Source organism: Myxine glutinosa, chromosome 4, assembly GCF_964187855.1.
Source record: "Myxine glutinosa chromosome 4, kmMyxGlut1.1, whole genome shotgun sequence".
Lineage (NCBI taxonomy): Eukaryota > Metazoa > Chordata > Myxini > Myxiniformes > Myxinidae > Myxine > Myxine glutinosa.
The window spans coordinates 122,198,768-122,222,309 of record NC_136264.1 but is presented as its reverse complement, the minus strand read 5'-3'; the positions used below and the strand labels follow the sequence as shown (position 1 = coordinate 122,222,309).

General features: G+C 43.6%; 1 protein-coding gene across 2 annotated transcripts in view; it reads right to left on the bottom strand.

The window, feature by feature from the left end:
- Window positions 1-14,299: 14,299 nt before the first annotated feature.
- The window catches only part of LOC137425157 (interleukin-1 receptor-associated kinase 3), a 61,325-nt gene continuing 52,082 nt past the window's right edge, over window positions 14,300-23,542 (bottom strand). For both annotated transcript variants that reach the window (XM_068113297.2, XM_068113298.2), the window contains 6 exons: window positions 21,526-21,724; window positions 21,255-21,317; window positions 20,903-21,073; window positions 20,206-20,791; window positions 16,314-16,418; window positions 14,300-16,142 (listed from right to left, as the gene is read on the bottom strand). In XM_068113297.2, the coding sequence (XP_067969398.2) occupies window positions 16,078-16,142; window positions 16,314-16,418; window positions 20,206-20,791; window positions 20,903-21,073; window positions 21,255-21,317; window positions 21,526-21,724 (1,189 nt within the window). In that variant the 3' untranslated portion in view covers window positions 14,300-16,077. The remainder of the gene's footprint in view (window positions 16,143-16,313; window positions 16,419-20,205; window positions 20,792-20,902; window positions 21,074-21,254; window positions 21,318-21,525; window positions 21,725-23,542) is intronic.

Below are 23,542 nucleotides of genomic sequence, written 5' to 3'. Positions count from 1 at the left end.
GATAGGGCTAAAACCGATATATAGCATATTATTTCAAATAGTTTTGGACAACTTATGACAAAACTTGGTTTTGGTTTGTTTTATTGTTCTAGTTATCACTGTTAGGTTGGTCACCTTACCCATGACAGGTTCTTCTGTGTACCTAAGCTTCGTATCACCTGGTGGTTTGTTTGTTTTTCTACCGCCTCCCTATTTTTGTTCCAGCTCATTCTTCATTTTACAGTGTTTTGGCCAAGTTTATCACAATATATTATTGCAGTAACTCTTTGAATTGTAAACTTTTAACTAGAGCGAAGTCGAAGGCCCGCCATCGGAAACACCCACGCTTCCCACCTGAAGCAAAATTGAAAGATGGCAAAAAGTTCCACCAGGAATGACCAAATATCAAATTTCGAGTGAAAACAAATCTTCAGTTTTGACCCCCGTGGCCCTATGTCCACAACCTTGGGGCATGAACCATGGGTCAACTCCAAAAATGGTTATACATTTCATGCATTGCCCAATGTTGAATGCAAATATGAAGTTTCACTTTTCAAAATCGCACCTGTGTCCGAAGGAAGTGGTTCGGTTTGGCATTTTTTATATGAAATAGGCAAAGCCAGCCTACAGAGGTCATTACATCAGTGGCACAGCCTCACCCTCCGCAAGTGATGTTACCCCGGGAAGTTAATATGGGTTTTGTTACCCTTGCCAAAAAATATTCTGGCAGAACCAACGCTCGCTCTGCCCTATTTCAGCGCATGGTATAGTCATGAGCCTAGTCACATGATGATGATGGTTTAGTCATGATGTCACAATGGTTCGTTCATGCAATGTTTATACAGTAGTTGGTTAATTTGTCCGGTTTCAAATGCAAGATGGTGCAATTCCCCATGCTGTGAGTCATTCTTGACTTTCTCCACGAAAGTTTTGAAGACCGCATCATTACTCTCAAGTTTCCAGAAATCATTGAGGAATGTCATTGTGCCACTTGGAAGGCCCTAGGGAAATTCACCCCCCCTCCCCCAACCCCCTTTCCCCCTCACCCCGTATACCTCATCAGACCCCAACTTTTCTAATGCCTTGAACAACGACATTGGTACTTCACGGGTGATGAAAGTTGTGGTGAAGTTTCATCGAAATAGTGTGTGTAGTTTCTGAGAAGAAAGCAAATACCTATTTTGGGGGGTAACACCCCCCCCCCCGCCCCCCATAAAACCCTAAAGGGGGGCTAAAGATTTTTTAATGCCGTGAAAAAACTTTGGTACATCATGGGTAGTGAAGGTTATGGTGAAGTTTCATCGAAATTGCGTGTGTAGTTTCAGAGAAGAAAGTAAATACCTATTTTGGAGGGTCAAACATGGATCCACTTTGACCCCCGTAAACCTCCATAGATTTCGATTTTATTAGTGCCGTGAACAAACATTGGTACATCACGGGTGGTGAAGGTTGTGGTGAAGTTTCATCGAAATTGCGTGTGTAGTTTCAGAGAAGAAAGTAAATACCTATTTTGGGGGGTAAACCCCCCCCCCCCCCCTGTAAAACCCTAAAGGGGGCAGATTTTTTAATGCCGTGAAAAAGCTTTGGTACATAATGGGGTAGTGAAGGTTATGGTGCAGTTTCATCGAAATTGTGTGTGTAGTTTCAGAGGAAAAAGCAAATTCCTATTTTGGGAGGTCAAACATGGATCCACTTTGACCCCGATAGACCCCCTTAGTCCCCCATTTTTTAAGGACGTGAACAAACTTTAGTCGCAACACAAACAAATATCATTTGTGCCAAGTTTGGTCACAATCCCTTCAGCGTTTGGGAGAAGAAGTTGCAAGTGTTTACAGACGGACTGACTGACTGACGATGCGCATCGCATAAGCTCCCCTGAACTTCGTTCCAGGTGAGCTAAAAATCGTCTATCACAAACAAAACTAAAAAGAGCAATCAGAGATTGCAGACCCTCACCTCACCAGGACGTATTTTTAGTGCTTTTAAAGGCTTTCGTGTTGAAACAAATATGGCAGTCGAACCACGTGACCGATGACGTCATTATTATTATTGTTTCTCCACAAATTTATCCCGAGATGATGCTCAATAAATTTCAACTTGATCGGATGAAGTTTTACACTTGTCGAATTTTGACATCATCATTACCCTGCGCTCGTGAAGCGAAAAGCAGGGTTAAGCATTCAGTTGGTAACGTGTGCGGTGTGCCGTACGTGTGCCGTGTGCCGTACGTGTGCCGTGTGCCGTGTACTTCCCATCAATAACTGGGAAGTTCAATAACAGCGCTCCCGCTCTCCCCCGCCACAGAAATAGTGCGGTCAGACCACGAGATAGGAGGGCCTCCTCATGTAGAATATTTTAATGATGATCATGACGTCATAGGTCATATGGTACAGGCGCCATCTTGGAAAAACTTCGCACCTCGATATCTCTGAAACCACTCCATGGAAAAAAAATTGAGACCGGGCTCATTGTCAACTATAAGATATGTTAATTTCCATTTTCATAATTTAACAACTCTACCAAATTTTCATAATTCCATTAACATATAAGATATGTTAATGATGATGTCACCGGTGCCTTCGTTATGACGTCATAATTCGACAAATACAACACTTATCTATCCGATCATTATTAACTTTTTTTCAGCAACTGTTGATCTGATGGACACGAAATTTTCACCATAGGAGCGCCTCCTCCTTTGGAATCTTTTACTGATAATTATGACGTCATAGGTCATGTGGTGCAGGCGCTATCTTGGAAAAACCGAAAAATGTTGCACCTCTATATCTCCAAAACCGCTGCTTGGAAAAAATTGAAACATTGCTCATTGTATAGAACTCCATATGGGGAATAGGTGTTGTTAACGATGACGTCTTTAGTGCCATAATTGTGACGTAATAATTCGACATTGACAACGCTTAGTCTGATCAGTTTGAAATGTATTGACCGTGATCTATGCAACAATTATATTAGAGAATAAAAATTTATGATGGCATCGCTCACGTGGTCTGGCAGCCATATTGGATCAAAGAAAAACAATGTTCAAAAACAGAAGAGTTGGCTCACAACAAGTTGACTGCGCAGTGCAGGGTAAGTATTCCATGAATAACATCTAGTTAACATATGTTATTCCACATGGAGAGCTCTTTACAATGAGCCATGTCTCAATTTTTTTCTATGCAGTGCTTTCAGAGATATGGAGGTGCAAGTTTTTTCGCTTTTTCCAAGATGGCGGCTGAATCACGTGACCGATGACCTCATTATTTGTTTTTTTTTCTCCACCAATTTATCACTGGAGGACGCTGAAGAAATTTCATCTTGATTGGATGAAGTTTTGTACTTGTCGAATTATGACGTCATAATTAACATATTTTATTCCCCATGGAGAGTTCTTTACAATGAACCATGTCTCAATTCTTTCTACTAGCGTGACTCGGCGTGCTCCGCGCGCCTCACCGCACGTCGTTTCAGAGGGGTAGGCATCTTTGACCATTTCGGTGTCTTTTGGGTTTCATGGTGTTTTGGGTCTTCAGGGCCATTTTGGTCTTCAGGGTCTTTTGGATCCTCTGGGCCTTTAAGGGTATTTTGGGTATTTGAGGTGTTTTGGGTCTTCGGGGTCTTTCGGGTCTTTGGTGTCTTCAGAGGCTTTTGGGTCTTAAGGGTCTTCGTTGTCTTTTGGGTCTTCGGGGTATTTTAGGTCTTTGGGGTGTTTTAGGTGTTCGGGGTGTTTTGGGTCTTCGGGGTGTTTTGGGTCTTTGGGGTGTTTTGGGTCTTTTTGAGCCTCAGGGCCTTGAAGGGTATTTTGGGTCTTTGGGGTGTTTTGGGTCTTTTGGGATGTTTTGGGTCTTCGGGGTGTTTGGGTCTTGGGGGTGTTTTGGGTTTTTGGGGTGTTTTGGGTCTTTGGGGGTCTTCAGAGTATTTTGGGTCTTCAGGGGTGATGGTGGTCTGAAGGGTCTTGGGGGAATTAAAGGGTCATCAAAGGTCTGAGGGATCTCAGCAGTCTTAACGCAATTAAAAGGGTTAATTAAGAGGGTGGTAATTTTTTTTGAAGAAGAAGAAGACGTTTTCGTCGCATATAAACATACATACATAGCGACATAACCATATACGTTTGCTCTATTATAATAAGATGCAGCGCTTTCGGAGATATAGAGGTGCAATTTTTCTTCGGTTTTTCCAAGATGGCGCCCATACCACGTGCCATATGACGTCATAATTATCATTAAAGTTTCTACAGGTGGAGTTGCACCTATGGTGAAAATTTACTGTCAATCGGACCAACGGTTGCAGAGAAAATCATATTTATTCTGTGCGGACAAATAAACAGAGACAAACAAACGGACTCTAATGTAATGCCCTCTCAGGCGAGGGTAACCAGAGTTTCCACTTGGTGTGTTCAATAGTGTAAAGTTGCTTCCTCAAAGTAAGACGTGCATTGATTTCTGCATATTGCAGACTATGAGCTGCCGCTTCGGACAAAACGCTAAGAAGGCAAACGACCCACGTGCTACAGATTCGAGGTGTCATATTTTCTGCCCCTGGAAACTGAGCCGCCCCCAGCACCATCGTGCATCTCCACATCTGGTGCCTCTTCCCCAATGATACTTCTGCTGGCTCCGGCCAATAACTTCGGACCTGCTCATTGAACGACAGACCCACTTCACCGAGTACATGAGACAGGTCACGCAGGCAGTGCACCTCATCCCATCTGTGACCTGCTTGTTTGGGACAGTAGACACAGAGGTCCTCAGTGAACTGGTGGATTTCCACCAAGATGACCGGCCATCGCCAATATGAGTTGATACAGAGGTACCCAGTTGTCAGTTGGAGTGTGAAGGCAACGCTGCGTTCTCGGTTAGTTTGACCCATGTCGGCCATGTGGATGACAAGACATCAAAATGTCCAGGCTGCTTGGCCTGCATCTGTGCAGCAGATGTCCACCTGGCTCTGCGTCCATTGCCTGTGGGCAATCCGCCCACCGCGTCTGAAGAGGCGGCTCTCACAACGACATAACGCAACGCAGCGCTCCCGCTCTCCCCCGCCACAGGCATCAGTAACGCGTTGCACGTGTAAATCCACGCTGACAGAAATAGTGCGGTCAGACGACGAGCTGTTGCTAAAGTCTCAAACAAAACAAGCAAACTAATTGAAGGAAAATGTCGAATTACCGTATATTGTTCAATTATGTGAAAGATTTGTTGTTTAATACGAACTTGGAGCATGAAGGGATATTGTATCGTTACGCGCCGCAAAATAGTTCCTCTACAAGACGCCTGGTTGAAAAGCTGAGGTGGTCAGTTTTGGTTTTGGTTTTGGTTTTGGTTTTGTTTTTGGTCAGTGGTCAGTTTTGTCATTATAATCTTATTAAAGTTGAAAAAGTGAGGAGAATCAGCATAAATACTTCGCGCGAAAAGTCTCCAGGTATCTTTAATTCGTTGCTTTATTAACCGTCCCAGAGTAACTTGCGGAATCCTTACTGTTTTTCTTTTTCACCCGAGAATCCTTACGTGAGGTGATCATTGTGATTATTTTGTCTTTTTCAGCCTTATTTTTTATTATCAATGAGGGATTTACATTTCCGAGAAATGTTCAGTCAGTCCATACCCCACGCCAAGCGTGAGAAATATGAATATGCGAGGAGACTGGTTGTGATGCCTGAAGATGCAGATTTTGCCTTGCAATGGGAAAGAGAGAAATGTTTATTTGGATGTGGAAAAGCCAGTAAATCTGCATCGGGATTCGAACCCTATATACATAAACGATATAGGCCAACAAAATAGCCATTCCAACATAGTCATACCACGTGATGATTTACTCATTTTTTAAAGGCTTTTTTTCTTTGATCCAATATGGCTGCTAAGCCGATGACGTCATACATTTACATTAAATCTACATACATTCAATTTACATTAAAATTACATTAATCCAATGTAATTGTTGCCTACATCACGCTCAACAAATTTAAAACTGATCGGACTGATGTACTTGTCGAATTATGACGTCATCATTAACAACACTTATTCCCCATGTGTGGAGTTCTTTACAATTAACCAAGCATCAATTTTTTTCCAGGGAGCGGTTTCAGAGATATAGAGGCCCAACGTTTTTCGGTTTTTCCAAGATGGCGCCCGTACAAACGTGACCAATGACGTCATAATTAACACTATAAAATTCTACGTGAGTAGACGTACTATGGTGAAAATTTAATGTGACTCGGACCAACAGTTGCCGAGAAAATGAATTTTAAAAAAATACAGACACGTACGTACACAACCGATCGCTTAACCCCGCTTTCGCTCCGTGAGCATTGACATCAAATTTGACATCAAATTGACATCCGAATGTTCCGATTGACCTCAAATTTACACCATAGGAGGGCCTCCTGTAGAATATTTTAGTGAATATTATGACGTCACAGGTCACGTGGTACGGGCGCCATTTTGGAAAACCCAAAAACCTTTGCACCTCTATATCTCAAAAACCGCTGCACAGAAATAATTGAGACAGGTCTCATTGCAAAGAACTCTCCATGCGGAATAACATATGTGAATGATGACGTCATAGGTACCGCCGTTATGACGTCATAATTCGACAAGTAGAAAACTTTATCCGATCAGGATGAAATTTCTTGAGCATCTCGGTATAAATTGATGCAGAAATAAAATTATAATGATGTCATAGGTCACGTGGTTCGACCGCCATATTGTTTTGAGTGAAAAGCCTGAAAAACCACAAAAATCCAATTTTCTCCAAAACGACTGAACAGATCGAGGCCGAACTTTTCAGGCAAAATCGCATACCCATGACGAACAAAAAAAGTCAGCGAGCATGACGTCATGCGTCACATGGTTTCGGAGTTATGACGTTTTTAAACATAAACTTTGAAAACCTAGCTCCTCCCTCATTTTTCATCCTATCGAGGGGAAACTTCACAGATGTGTTCAGCATAATGACCTAAAATGACCTTTTGGAATTTGCGATAGGTGACGGGGTTTGGCAGATATAAATAAGTAAACGTAAATGTTTAAAAATTTATAACTCTTGAACCGCTTCATTGATCGACGTGAAACATCATATTATAGTAGAGGTAATGAAGTGTAATACGTGTGCAAAAAACAAACAACCCTTAAAACCCCAGAGGAAACAAAAGACCCTTAAGACCCAAAAGCTCCGAAAGGACCGTCTGGACAACCCTCCCATCTACTTTCTCAACAATCCTCTCCAAGAAGTTCTGTCGCTCAAGCTTTTGGGTCTCACTATCTGCCATGATCTTTCTTGGGAAAACCACATTTCCAAGCTGGCCTCCAAAGCCAGTCGCCGACTGGGCATCCTCCGTCGTGCGAAGTCCTTCCTTGGCACACCTGAGCTCCTCACCACATACAAGGCTTTCATCCGCAGCTCAATGGAATACTGTTCCCCCCTCTGGGCTGGTGCTCCTGCCTCACACCTTGCTCGGCTTCACGCTGTTGAGGCCAAAGCTTTCAGAATCATTGGAATCTCCTGCGATGTAGTCAACACCGAGGGCCTTTCACTCACTCACCGCAGGCAGGTTGGTGGTCTTTCTGTCTTCTACCGACTCCTCTCCGGCCTTGCTCCCCCAGCTCTCTCTGTGCTCTGTCCCCCCAATATTCCTTCAGGTCGCACAAGATCTGCCTGCAACCCTCTTATGGTTAAACTGCCAAAGTCTAGGCTCTCTGCTCACCTTCACTCTTTCATTCCCCTTTTCTCCCGCCTCTGGAACAAACTCCCCCACTCCCTTCAATCCCACTCCTCCCTCCAGGTCTTTAAAACAGCTGTTCACCACCATCTCTTATCTTCCCCCATCGAAAACCTTGATCTTTTCTACCCCCGGTAATTCACCCCAGAGTCCTTGCAGTGTTCATATGTTTTATTCCTCTCCCACCTCCCCCCAAGTCCTCCCGATGTCCCTGCTCTCAAATGTTGTGTTTGTGTCCTTCCCCCTCTTCCCCCTCTCTTTTGTGTCCTTTCCCCTCTCTCCCCATCTTGTCTGCCGCTCCCCTTGTTTTTTGTGTTTTGTGTGTCGGTTTGTCTTTTTGTGTGATTAATGTTAGCTCTTTCACGAGCCTCGATCTTGTATACAAAAAATAAAAATAAAAAAAAGCCCCTGAAGACACCGAAGACCCCGAAGATCCCAAAGACCCTGAAGACCCAAAAGACCCTGAAGCCCCAAAAGGCCCCAAAGATCCCAAAGACCCTGAAGACCCAAAAGACACCGAAATGGTCAAAGATGCCTATCCCTCTGAAACGACGTGTGGTGAGGCGCGCGGAGCACGCTGAGTCACACTAGTATACCGAAAAATGCAGTTATGGGGCAAATTTTAAAACATTTTTTGATGAAACTTTGAATATGCAACATTGGGGAATGCATGAAATATGTAACAATATTTTTGATTTTTTTTTTTTTTTTTTTTGTATACATGATCGAGGCTCGTGTAAGAGCGAAAACCGAAACCTAAAGGCTTGTAGCTAAAACCGATTTGACCCGAGTAGTAGTAGGTTCATGCCCTGTGGGTGTGAACTTGGGGTCACAGGGGTTAAAACAGAAATAATTTTTTTAATTCAACATTTGATATTGGGTCATTCCTAGTGGAACTGTTTGCAAATCTTTCAACTTTACCTTAGATGGGTAACTTGGGGATTTGGGATGGCAAGCGATAGACTTCACCCTAACGTGGATGACATACACCTGAAGCACCTCGACAGGAATACTCGGTGCCGTGTATATTGAGAGTCTGGCCAACTGAAATACTGGCGCCATGTTGCATACCTAACTTCACGCGCTGACACTGCGAGATGTATGTCAGCTGTGGCAATCCTGTAGTTCTGTGATGAGGGAATCGATGTTATTGCTGTTTGGTTTTGTTATTACTGTTAATATACGGCACTGGGAATACTGTGTTGTAAAGGGTAGGGACTTGTAATAGCCCCTCCCACCCGGAGCGGCGCCACACGATACACACTTGCATAGAAAATCCCCCTCCCCAAGATCACCGGCAAAAATAAAAACACCCCAATATGCACTATAAATTGAGGTAATGCTGATCCTATGTGGGAAGTCTGGATGTAATCGGAACAGAACAGGAGGCACCGTTAAGTATGCTTTGTCCACCGATTCACAGTCACCTTCATTGTAAATTGATTGCAACAGCCTCTATTGCTCACGACACCATAAAGTCAAACATGAAATGCTTGATAAAACATCATTTTATATATGAACTTAGTTAATGATAGGTTTAAGGTAATATGGAGAAACTGCATAAATTGTAAATAGTTCGTTTTCCATTGCAAACATTGTGGCACGAGTCCTGTTTTATTAGTATTTGGTGGAACAGCCTGTTTTCTTCAACCACTCAGAATTTGGGCCACAACTGACTCCTCGTCTCGGGGTGTGGTTGTTGCCTTTTTGGGATTGGTCATCTACGTGCACCCTGTGTGTGGTCACAATCCTCAAGCATGTAACAGTGTTGTTTCAGCTGCTCTTTGGCTCTTGTTACATATGCCCAGGGGACTTTCTTTTAACAAATATCTTTGTGAGGGGAGGGTGTTGTTCCCATAAAGTGCCCCCCCCCCCCCCCAATTCACTTTAACCACCAAATTATTGTACGAATGGTAAAATAAAAAGGCAGTTTAATCAATGTTACAAAGTGACTTTGATAGGCTACAGACTTGCTGATCAACTCTCTTACATAGAATTTAAATTTTAGTGTTGGTGTTGTGGAAATTACTCCGAGGGGTTAATAAATGCCTAATATAACATTGTTATTTAATTATTAAGTGTTTGGGATAAGCTAGAAGTAATTAAATGTTATATCAGATATGCATTGCTATTTTGTCTGTAGGCAATGCTCACCCACCCCATTGTTTGTATTGTTTGTAATATTATAAACTGGTTTGACCCTTTATTTGATGTTTCTATCCAACATTTTCAGTCCTGAATCTTCTTTTTAGTGTCTGGGTAGGACATCAGCCCTTACTTTCGGCAGGAAAAACCACCTCCACCATACCAACCAGGCCACAGCACCAGAACGTATGGGTGATAATTCGTGGAAGGGTCGCCCCGCTCCCAGACCGGACCCATCGACCAATGGTGAGTGAGATGAGAGGGGCTCAGCCCATCACCGATGATGTGCGAGTCCAAGGTGATAAAGAGTGCACGGCATCGAGATGACACGAGCAGATGCTGGACCTCATCATTCTCGCAGGGTGTCAAGAGCCGCAGATCCGCTGTGCCACACCACACCTCCACACCTCCCCTCTCAGACCTCCCATAGGAACCCACTCCTGACTCACGTTCAGATACACCTGGGCTGCTACCCTGCATCTGTTCCTGCCGTGTCCCACTGGGCACAGCTAGGGTATTTATTGTCTTGTGATTCTCCTAGGTCTTTCTCCTGTGGTGGTACGAGTCCAAAGGTTTTTAATCTTTTTCACCCTGAGCTCCTTGGACTTTCGGCTGCCCCACCCTGGGTTCCCTGGAGAAAAGTCACTGTAAAGTTTAAATTTGTTTTATTTCAGTTTTCTGCCTGTAAAAATGTTTTCCTAACCTTGTAATTACAAATAAATGATATTTTGAATCATGGACCGTCTTACTTTCTTCCTTTTTGAATTTATCGCCAATACTCTACTTTGTGGTGCCATTCAAACCAGCAGTTATTGCCCGGCTTTCCGATACACAATAATTATCCACAAAAACCTCTCTCGCAAACAAACTTGATTATGAGCCTCAGACCATTAAGAAATAAATACATAAATACAACATGTGGTTAGGTATACATGTATACAACATGCCGGTTAGGGTATATAGAGGTTTGAATAGCGGTCTCTCGGTGAATTCTGGTTGCTGCGTTGGCTTCATCTGGTGGTTCTGGTAATCCTCGTTTAGGGTGGACTAGTTATGGATAACACCGCTAGATAAGATTGCGTCACGTGACCAAGGTTTGCTTGGCCTTATTAGATGGGTTACGTGGTCGCCTATGGTGCGACACTCACTCACTCTGGGGACTCCGATCTGCATGCATGGTAATGCCGTCTTCAGACGCAGATCCGATCCGACAGGGAGCCTTTGAAGAGGGTGACTGTCGCGTCATTTTAACACGATTCGCCGGATTCGTATCGGGCAATCGGAGCGACCAGACCGTGTCGTTCAATTTAGATGTCGAGATGATTTGGAATATTTTTTACTTGCAAAATGGAAGATTTTTCAAGTATATTGGTCGGTTGCGTTTGTTATTCCGTCTGTCACCGGCCTACGGGTCACAATTATAAACCAATCGTCACGAAACTTCACCAAGTTGTAGAGGTCGTCACAATTGAGAAGCCTATTGATTTTGAGGTCAAAGGTCATCTGGAGGTCAAATTTCTAAAATTGCCATTTTTCATGCAATTGACTTGAAAATTGAACAGCATTTGTATATCGAGTCACTAAATTGGGAAACCAACTATTTTTGAGGTCAAAAGGTCAAAGGTAAACTCAAGGTCAAATTTCCAAAATCATCAAATTTCATCTGAAAAACCATCAATTTTCATCCCATTGACTTGGACATAGAACACAATTTGTATATTTCCTTGCCGAATTGGAAAACGTACTACCGTATTTTTGAGTTCAAAAGGTCAAAGGTCAACTCAATGTCAAACTTCCAAAATCAATTTTCATCTGAAAAATCATAAATTTTCATCCGATTGACTTGAAAATTTAACAGCATTTGCATAGCGCCTCACTGAATTGAGAAACCAACTATTTTTGAGGTCAAAGGTCAACTCTAGGTGAAACTTCTAAAATCATCAATTTTCATTTGAAAATTCGTCACTTTTCATCCTATTAACCCGAGTTTTGATCAAGATCGTCAATTTTAATCTGAATGAAATTGACAATTTGATGGATCAATGGTATTCTTTTGGGGGGGGGAGGAGTGGATTTTGCAAGTATCGTGCTCTGCATGACGTCTTCTTGTTTAATAGTTGAAGATCATTGTGGTTGGAGTTGTGAGAATTGTTTTAACAAAACACTGAAAAATAATTCTGGAATTGTAATTTAACATTTCAAATTCTGTACTATTATAATCTTTTAATATACATGTACTTTTACCTCATTTCTTTTCTCATTTATTGGCCGAATTAATATGTAAAAATAGTGATTTTTATCTTACCACTCAAATCGTAAAATTGAGTTATCGTCAAGGTTGTGAGACGTCTCTTTTTAAAACAATTCACCAAATCACAATAACACTTTTATGACAATGCTGCATTTAACGAGTCATGAAACTTGATTTTTTCATAATTAAATTAACTTGGGTCTGGAAGATACTTTGAGAACTTTATTGTTCACAAGCAAATTCCAACAGTTGCACATCCACTTAACATTTCCTTTGAAGGTTAGTGTGTGCTCAAGATGAAAAAGTCATTACATATTCTTACATCTCAAGTGTTTGGTCCAATTCCATTTTGATGGAGAATAAAAATCGGGATGAGATACCTCGGTGTGTACAGGATACCCATGGTTAGGGTAATCTCATGTAATCTTCTTTTTTCTCTCTTTCTCTTTTCAAGTAAGATACCATTGAGGATTTTGGGCATCTTTTTGATGAGAATTTTACATGGTTGTGATTATGTAGGGAGATGGTATTGTTAGTAAAATACAGGATCCATGTGTCAGTGATTTTGACAACAGTCGGCCCGAACAATAGAAGATTCACGAAACGAATCGACAGTATACGAAACGTCAAGCACTGAAACGACCCCTGCTGGAGAAAAAGCAATGGAGAAATTCTGCACCAAAATAGTGTAATCATGGTCAAAACCAGACACAGACAAATATCACAACAAGAAGACGCAAGTGTAACCACTGGGCACATCATCTCGGAAAAGCGATGACCTTTACACCAGCCTAAACAGCTGCAATACGGCTGCACTTTTAATTAATAGCAGTTTGTAATGTAGTATCCTAACAATAACGCCATGGCCAGCAGACAGACAATGATCCAGGCAAGGGAAAAATATAAATAAATAAAACCAAACAGCAGAGTGGTTGAATTGAAAAAAAAAACTGCCACTTAGCAGTTGAACAATGACAAATCTACTCATTGCCCAATCACTTATTTTATACAAATTCCTCCATGCTGCTTCAGCTGCCCCATCCCCTCCCCTATGACAGATTCTACACCTCAACCGACACCTAACCCTCCTACTGCCATTGATATCCAGCCCTTGCAACCTTCAGTTCTTCACTCTGTCAAATGATTATTTTGTAATTATTGATAAAATATGTTTATAGATTCTTATAAACTTGTATTGATCTTTTACACAATTCACAGTACCAATATTGCATCTCTGGTACGACATTTTTCTCTGAACCCAAATGTTTCCTTCCTGGTTTCATGATATACCTTTCATCTAACCCACAAGCTATTAAATTTCAGCATTCTCTTTGTTAAATGGCTCATGAAACCTATTTTCTAATCACTACACTCATCCGCCCTGCTTCAAATCTCAACGCTATGAATATTCAGTACTAGCAGAGTTTAGCCCGGAAAATAAATAGTCAGTCACGCAATTTAGTTTTGATATTCTGTTTATTTGTAGCGGGCTTTTATAGTCAGAGGAAGCCACGCCCCTTGGGCACGCCCTGCTGCCACGCCCATTGGGCACGCCCCTAGTCTAAATCTGATGCGCCCATGTTTTTTGTCGTGAAAAGTTACCCTCCATGGACCCCCTCTTCCCCCTCTAAGTCACTTCCTTCGGTTGCCAATGAGGCACAACCGAACAAACAGACGTTCACAAATCGGGATATCGAATTCCATTTCCATCAGTGCACTCAATTTTGACGCTTCAAAAGTCAGTTCTGGGAGTTCATTTCTGAAGCAATCAAATCCGAAATTATATTATCAGTGACAAGATAACATTTAAGACAGCTTTAAGATAACATTTTAAAATTGTTTAAATCTTTTAATTCACCTAATGTGGAAGCTACGAGTATCTTTACAAGCAGCTATATATAACACAACCTAATGAAATGTGAATGAAAGTTGTTTTATTAAAAAGAAATGTGTGTGTGTGTACATATAAATATATATATATATATATATATTGTAACGAATTTGAGAAGTGTAACGGTTTTGAGAAGGGTAACGGTTTTGAAGAGTGTAACAATTTTGGAGGAAGTGTAACGAATGTGAAAAGTATGGTTTTGTTGTGTGTAACACCCTCGTAATGTAAATAATGGTCGCAGCCGTCCTCCTAGTTAATTCCATGAAACTTACACACAGGCCACGATATATCTTTTTAAATAGTTTATTTCCTTATTCCATGTAGGCTAAATATGTGTTTCCCACTAGATTGACTCTGCATTGTATCAAACGAAATAAGCGTAGGCCCCTTTCAATTTCCCCAATCATCTCCGCTCTCCAAAGTTCCTTTCAAAAGCGGTGCGAGTGGTGTTCAATCCCGCAAGCCGCCATTGCCCATGTGCTCATCTCGGAGAAGAGGGGGGTAGGAGCCGCCAACTCACAGGCGTGGCACGTCGTCATGATCAAAGGAGGAATCGGACAGCCCTAACAGCCAACCAGCACCGCGGTTAGCGACCCGGTAGGCGTGCCCTCGCAGCCGGCGGCTTGATTCCGCCCCAAGTAATAAAAGCGACTGGAAGGGACTTCTTCGGGAGATGACAGGAGAGATGACATGAGAGAGGACATGAGAGATGAGCTGTGAGCTGTGAGCTGTGAGATGAGAGACGCTCCAAGCCAAAAAGGAGAGGTACTTGGAGAGGAAACCAGCTTTGGAGAGACGCGCTGAGAGGAGGGAGACGGCTCCACCAGAAGGAGAGGAGCAGGTGTGACCGAGCCAGCGCGTGACGTCCACAGCATCAGCAGCGTCGACGCGACCGAGGGTTTTCCCGCCAAAAACGGGAAGAATTGGGAGCTGCTACCTCCAGCCCTGCCAGTTGCAGGGACCTGACCCTGCCGCCCTCTCCAGCAACCCACCTCCGCCATTCCTGCCTGCAATTTCCCCCGTGTAAGTGTGAACGTCGTCTGTCTTGAATGTTGTCCTGGGGTTAAGTAAATTGAATAGTATAAGTTAACGATTCACTGTGTGACTGCTTCTTCCATCCATTGCTTGTGAATAACTTTGGTCGCTCCTTCTTTTTGCTTGTGTGTGTATAATAAATCTGTTCTTCCTCCATACTCTGTCTTCTTCTCTTTTCCTTCTCTTTCGGTCGCTTTAGAGGTTTCCAAATTGAATATCTGTGGTGCGATCTGGTCAACGTTGGGGGAGTCGGGCCAATCGGGGATCCTGTAACGGTCGCGGTTGGACCATCCGCTCGGCCCATCATAACATCTAAACCGCGATCCGTAACAATATATTTATATATATAAACATGAACCCCATTGCTGCCTTGTGAAATGGACAACACCTGTCAAGGCATTTTCCAGCTGAACTTACAACACCAGGTTAACTAAATGTGCTGCACTCGATAATCTTCACATTCATCTTGGGGTGCGTACCTTATTCAAAACGGTACAGTTCATATCACTACCATTATTAAGCCGTGACTGTAGTGCTGAATGCTTAATGCACATTGCGATCACAAACTAATTGGACAGCAACAATGAAAGTGACCCGGTGAGATGGTTGTGTGATCATCCAGTTTTTAAATTCTTATTAATAATATATGCAACACTGTCAAATGTTGTGGCTGAACCCACTCTAGAAAAAAAAAATGGTAAGACAAAAGACGAACATAAACTACATATCGAAGCGAGCCATTTTAAGTTTGGTTTGTGCAATAACCAGTTTGTGCAATAGTCCAGTCCTCCACAAGCAAGGCAGTTCCAAACTGCATAAAGAATGCAGAGCTGAAGATAATGACAAACTTGAAGGCTTTGTTTTTATCCAATGTGTTGATGGCTATAAATATTTATTCTGAAGAACGATTATTCAAGCATTTACATCAATTATACAGAGCCACTTGATTTCCATACTGACATTGCCTTACTGGTTTGTTAGTACCCAGTCTGCTCGAAAATCGATTCTCATTGGCACAAGTGACCACTTTGAATATATAAAAAGGAAGAAGAACACCAGTCAGCTGCTCTTCCTTGCCTCCTCAGATTGTACTGGCATCTGACTCTCCCCAGAAGCAAGGCTTCCTGTTTTAGAAACAAATGTTAGGGAAGGAAGAGGAAAGAGGAGAATGTTAAAAGCTGCTATACATGATGATTTCCCTTGGGATTTTCTGAATCAATCAGAGCAATGAAAGGTAGGAGCTAAGGAGATCAGAAAGTATGATGGGAGATAAATATGTGAAGACAATTTCTTACCATTCTCTGAAAACAATTCTCTGGAGTCTATGTATCCCTGCTCATAATCGCACATCTTTTTTTCCATGCGGCAACGTGCAGGGTGCACATGCACAGGATGGAGAACTGAAGAAGCAAGAACAAGACAGTTTCCTTTTGATTAAACATTGTTACGGTTTTGAGGTTTGTACAGTGAGTTCAATAAATGTTAAAGGTTTGCCCCCCCCTAGATAGTCACACAAGCAACATGTAGCCTCATTTGTAGTATAGTTATTTCTTCGTATGTGTGAGAATAGGCCATTTCCTATGTTAGTTCTGCATTGTGTAAAGCCAGGAAAATAGGCCCTACTGCCACCGATCACTCTACGTCCGTAGCCTCAATACAGTGCGTTAACATTGGTTCATATTGGGCGAGTTAACACGAGGCAGGCAGAGGAGGATCGGGGCGGAGTCGAGGCGGAGCGGCAGAAGCGATGACGGTAAGCATAAGCCGCCAATCAGAGCTCAGGGGTGGTGGCGTCAGAGGGCGTGGTGAGAAGAGTCTGGTGAGTTCCAGAAGGTTCGCGGAGCGTACCTATAAAACCCGCTGCGCAAAGCCCTCGGAAGGACGAGCGCTGGAGAACCCAAAGGACTTGCAGAGGAGGACTTGCGCCAGTTAAACCAGGACTCGTTGTTGAACTTACAGCCAGAACGCGCGGTGCTTGATGAGCATGATGAGCCTTGCCGCACTTGCATAAGAACGGCTGAGTAACCGCCCTTTGCCGTAAAAGTCCGCCCCTTTGCCGTAAAAGTCCGCCCCTTGCTGTTCCGCCTGATATCTCCTTTGTTCGAGAGACGCGCTATGAGCCCCTGTCTTCGCCTATCACCATCTTCGCAGGACGCACGTGGACCACGGAGAGCCGGACGGGGCCGATCCTGGATGACCACATCGACGAGTGGGGAACACCTGCCCATCTGCAATCCCCTGTGTGAGTGTGAGTGAGACGGGCCCGTTGTCCCAGGGATAAGTAAGACTGTCTAAGCTTGCTCTATGTCTCTTCATCCTGAACTGTAAATACGTGTGGGAATCATTAAACCCATCTGTTCTTTCTTTCTTCCTGATTCGATCGTTCCTGTGATTTCTCCATTTGACTAAGCGTGGCACGAATAAGATCGCTCCAATCGGGTTCCACTAGTTGAGACTGCGTGCATCACGTGTACGCAAACCGCTCGGCGTACTCCAACCTCACGTGGTTCATGCGAGGCTTGCTACCTCGTTTCCGTGGCGGCGCGAGTACTTAGGTACAAGCGAGAATTTGGTCCCGAAACCCTATTTTGCGCTCGCCCGGAAAGGACGTAATAAGTCTCGGTTCCACCAGGCCAGTAAAGACAAGGGGATTAATCCCCCCTTGATAAGGGGAAGAAGGCCAGCGAGAGAACCGCAACAATATTCAATCATTCTTTTTTATGGTCCATGTGAAACAGAAATATGAGGTGTTTTGGTACCCTCTTTACACTAACTTTCTTCCATTTCATGTGGGAATGTATGATTGTTCCCACAATTTCAACACTGATATCCAATCCTTCTCCAATTTCACATGTAGTAATCTTGCAATTCTCAAGATTAGCTGGTCAACACATTTCACGTGATCATGAGCAAGATCGCTCTCAAATTCATTGTCATTTGGGACTCGCAGCATGATTTAAACAGTATGTGAAAGAGCATCAGACCAGTTGAAATGCACAGGAGACTCTGCAAATCAGAAAATTGTGCACGTCTCAGTCTCGTATATGAATTTCAGCTGGATTAACATTCCCTTTCATGGGGACTGAATTGTACATTGCTTCTACATTACATGTGATTATTATGGCCACCATCTTTGTTTTACCTAGAATGCTCTGGCAACGGTTGATATCAGTTCCAGTATAACTTAGGGTAGACAGTATCATTGCACAGAATTTCTGCATTTGGACTTCCTCTTATGAATTGTTGTATTTGTCCCATTTCCTTTCTCAGTTGTTCTTTTTGTCTATAGTCTTTGTTTATAAGGCGGTGTTTGGTTTCTGTTGATGGGCCTATTCTATTCTTCTTGCGGCATTGTTTTCTGAACTTCTTCTTCAATGCACAATGCCGCTGCAAAGCACACAGTATTGATTTCCATGAAGGGGGGTGATTTTGGTATATGTTTACCAATTTATCTGTTGGTTTTCCTGATTAGCATTTTCGTCCATTTGTTATTTTCTGTTCAATAGAGTTGTGGTCTTTGTCTGAGTGGTGTCAGTCTTATCTCTTCTAAATTGCATTGTTGGCCAGCTCTTCTTCCAATCCACATTGCTTTTCATCATCCTAGTCTTCCTTCTCCCCTCCACTCTGCCATTTTCCCTCTTCCTGCTGATCATCATTCACCATTCCTGTTTTCATCCCAGCCGTATGTGTAGGCGTCACCCGGTCCATGTCAGTGGGCCGGTTATGCTCCCCCTCCTGGAATGGGTCCATATCCCGTCTCCCTACCACACCTCTTCCCCACCGCTGGGTCTCCGGTGTCACGCCAAGTTCCAAGCCGCAGCTTCACCCCATAGTCCCTCCCCGCGTCACCGTGGTCATATCCCCACCATCCCTCTGTCCACTGCCCGCCAAGTCCTTGGCTCAGATCCTCCTCATATCTTCTGCCGCTTGTCTTCTGGAATTTATGGGTTGTTCGCGCAACTTTTTCAAATTAGTGAGATGGCACCATCTCTATTCTGGTGGCCAATTTCGTCTTCTTTAACTGGTCTATGAATCTTGCCCCTCTGCCATGCATTCCCCACTGCTCAATACACTTTGCAGAAGAATATGATCTCTTTCTCCTCTATACTCCAACTTTCGTTATCGAGGTTTCTCTTCTGTACCTTTATTTTTGGTTTTACGGAGACAGGTAATACCCCCTCAGCCTCTCGACTTGGTGCAGATCCATCTCCCTGTGAGATGGTCTTCTTTCTCACAAGAGAAGGTGCAGGCTTTATTCTATATTGCATGCATTCTGGATGCTTGAAGAGGCTGCACAAACTCAGGATTCCACCTGTATTGACGCAGTGCTCCATTATTCGGTGTTTTGTTTTCTTTTATTATCAACAAGATTTATTTTCGTCTTTAATCAACGTCCCGCCCCTCTCCCATCACCCCCACAGTGCCTCGGTACTGGTCTTTTCGCTTGTGGATTGCCACATGTGCCGCTAGACATCCTGGCAAAGGCGTGAATAACACTGCATTACTTGGGGCTTACTTCCTCCCTCACCCTTCTCTGCCCGGCTGATAAGACCATCGATGTCCGCCGCCAGCCTCGCAGCTCAACATTGTCCGGGGCTCAAAGCAGGGCACCCATCCATGGTGCTTCATTCCTTTCCTTAGGCCACAAACTGTCGTGCGTCCCTCGGTGATTCATGTCTCTGTGCTTGATCAAGTCTCTCGATTCTGTCATGTTGCTTTCGACTCATTTCCGATGTTCAGGGCCTCACACAATCCGTCGGAGACACGATCAGCTGCAGAATGTCTTCCCGACAGCGCGCGGGCACCAAAGACATTTGCGGCCCACGACGGCCTATGCCTCCATTCTCCATCAAACTCCTTGCCTCTCTCAGATCACCAGTCCTCCCTCCAGAACACTTTCTTCCTTCTCTCCCTCCTCTTGCTGCTAAGATTGAGGCCTCGCAATCGCTAACGGCAGACGCAAGCGGGAAAAATCAGCGAGTAAGGTGGCTTGATCACTTGCTGGCTTTATTGATGTGTGTGTGTGTGTGTGTGTGTGTGTGTGTGTGTGTGTGTGTGTGTGTGTGTGTGTGTGTGTGTGTGTGTGTGTGTGTGTGTGCCAAATACATGGACACACCCTGGAAATCGCAGTAGCAATTAAACAAGCAAAAATAGAATGATTATACTAGAGCAACAATCGAGGCTCACCCTCTGCAGGTCTTGCATTTTCTAGCACATTGTGGTGTCCATCTCGAATTGCCTCAGATAAACTTTGATGCAGGGATGACAAGTCCAGAACTTGAGATGCAGCCATCATTCTTCTGTCCTCTGCACATTCATCTGCAGCATTTCCTTCGACTTTATTACAGTTGCCATCCTTTGTTCGTTTCTCCAGCTGCTCTATGGAGAATTGCTTGCAAGGTGCCGGCTTGGCTGTCGCGGCTGTCGCGGCTGTCTTGGTGGCAGATTCAGTAGGCCTTTGAAGCTGGTATGATACATTTGTGCTGCTGCTGAGATCATCTGATTCACATGGGATTCGTGACTGTGGAAAAGAGCCTGGTGACGGAAATGAAGTGGCACGAACTGAAGAGAAGTATTTTGACGTAGGGGAGTGGGTACTATTTACAGATGTGTCTGTGACCTCCACAGGGCCTTGGCGAGTAATACCAGGATAGAGGTGCTGGCTGAGAACATCAGTGACCTGAGTTGGAAAGCTTGCGGGAGCATTATTTTGTGTTGGGGTTGATAAAGGATCAGCAGATACACGTTCAATGTCCTGCAGTTTCTTCAAGACCTAGTAGATTAGAAAAAGATAATGAAAAAGAGCAAAATGTGTCAAAAGAGAGCAATGACAATAAAATAACAATAATTCAAAAGAAAAAAGAAAAGGCAATTAAAAACAGACCGATGTCATTTCTGGACGTGCAGAATGTTTTCCAATACAGCTCAATGCTAGGCGCAAGACCATGGGTGCCTGCACAACTGAGAAGGACCCAGCACGTGGATCAAACAGATGTTGACTAGCCTTAACAACATCATCATCGCAGTCCAACATCTCATCCTCCACCAATTCTTTCTGAGTTGGGGGAGATTGGCAAGATAAAAACAGCACAATTCATTTTTAATAGTTCATCGTCCTCAATTTTGTTTGGGAGGTAGTTCTCCATTTTTACACAATTGCATGCAACCACTAATGGGTTTTGGGATGTTGGGAAAATTTTATTGGTGACGTACTTTTAAAAAGCGTATGAACTCACCAGAAATTTGGGTTTTGGGTTCTCTACCATGGCCTTTTTGCCCGTCAGAATTTCCAGCAGCACCTGGGGATAAATAGAGATAGAGAGTTGGATTTTATACTTGCATTCTTTCATCCATTATTCATGCACCATCTTGCCCAGTTGTGTTAATTTGAGTCCTTTCTCCCAGAAATCTCATCTGCAAGTGCTTGACACCTTTCTGCCTTCCAACTTACAAAACCAGGATAATCCATTCTCCTTCAATTAAATTCCCACAATCCTTCTGGCTCACCACGCCAAAGCTGTAGGTGTCCACTTTGACAGACAGTCGTCCAGAGCGCACGTACTCTTGAGGTAAGTAGGCTAGTGTACCGCGGAGAGCCTTGGAAGATAGATTTGTGTAAGTCTTTCCACATTTAAATGGCCACATTTTCGCCAGGCCAAAGTCTCCAAGCCGAGGAGACATAAACTTGTCTAGCAACACGTTGGCACTATGGAGGATAAAGAAGTAATGATTCAGAAATCTTCACAAAGCAACAACACCATCAGCATAACATAAAACTGCATGTATCAAACTGCACAACTTCTACAATATTCAAAAACTTTGATCAATATGTACCACTGATTGATTACCAAAGGTCACAAAGGATACCAAGTTCAAGGTATGCCAGTACCCTTCACAGAGCATTGGGGAATTAATGACAAGTAGTGAATGTTGCTGGCTGAAAATCAACCCTGGACAGGTTTCCATTAAGTTCCAAAGTGTTAAAGGTTACGGCAAGGGTCCGCAATCAAAACAAGAGCCAAACCCCTATTTCTTTCCACATCCCAAAGCCGTATTTCCTCTTTTTTGAAGCAATTATTTCATTTCCACCCCTTTGATCATGCCAATTTTATTTCACATTTAATTCCAATTTTGATTACTTTGTTAAAACCTGTGTTGACCTTCACAATAATATTTACGAACTAGCCGAAACCCGTGGAACATCCACGGAAGGGAGGATGTGGTGTATGGATAGAGTGTACCATTATGGATGGCATAGGGGGATTTGCTTGTCCAAGTAAGAGTTAGGAAGAAAGATGAGAATGAAGAGTGCGTATATGAACAACGATCGCCGACACCGGCACAAATGCATGCTCTGGATTGTCCACTCAGTGGACGGCTTGCTTTTGCCTTCGCCTGTCCAATCAGCGGACGGCTTGCTTCGCCTTCGCCCAGCAGATGCCAATACGATGGCGTCGTAAGATGGCGTCGTATCGGCAGTTAATCGGATGCTTTTGGGCCCCAACGTCGGCTAATTCAGATTTTTCGAGTATGGCTGTACGTGATAAACAAAGAGCGCGGTTCGTAGATCGTAAATCCATTAGTGCCCTGGGCATCGGGTCACTGGGTGCGGCGTAAAAGGGATAACAAAGTCGAGTCCTTACGCTATTATTATATAGATGCCACAAACTTCTATTTTCTGAAAGAATTAAAATACTTTGTAGCACAAACTTCTCAAAACATGGATGCAGTATCCGTATCCCACAATGCAGTATGGATATGGAGGGTGTTTCTTAACATAGATGTTTGTTTGTTTTTTTTTTGTTTTTTTGTTTTTTTGTATACAAGATCGAGGCTCGTGAAAGAGCGAACATTAATCACACAGAAAGACAAACAGACACACAAAACAAATAACATCGGGAGCGGTAGACAAGATGGGGAGAGAGGGGGAAGGACACAAACACAACATTTGAGAGCAGGGACCGAGAGACATGGAGACATCGAGAGAACTGTGGGAGGGAGAGGGCTTTGGGGGGGAGGCATGGGAAGGGGGGGGGGGGGGTGGGAGAGGTATAAAACATATGGACACTGCCAAGACTTCCAGGAAAGAAGTTGGAATTTCAAACAAGGTGGATCTGGGGTGAATTAGTGGGGGTAGAAAAGATCAAGGTTTTGGATGGGGGAAGATAAGAGATGGTGGTGAACAGCTGTTTTGAAGACCTGGAGGGAGGAGTGTGATTGAAGTGAGTGTGGGAGTTTGTTCCAGAGGCGGGAGAAAAGAGGAATGAAAGAGTGAAGGTGAGCAGAGAGCCGAGATTTCGGCAGTTTAACCATCAGAGGGTGGCTGGCAGATCTTGTGCGACCTGTAGGAATATTTGGGGGACAGAGCACAGAGAGAGCTGGGGGAGCAAGGCCGGAGAGGAGTCGGTAGAAGACAGAAAGACCACCTACCTGCCTGCGGTGAGTGAGTGAAAGGCCCTCAGAGATAGCTTCATCGCGGGAGATTCCAATGATTCTGAAAGCTTTGGATTCAACAGCGTGAAGC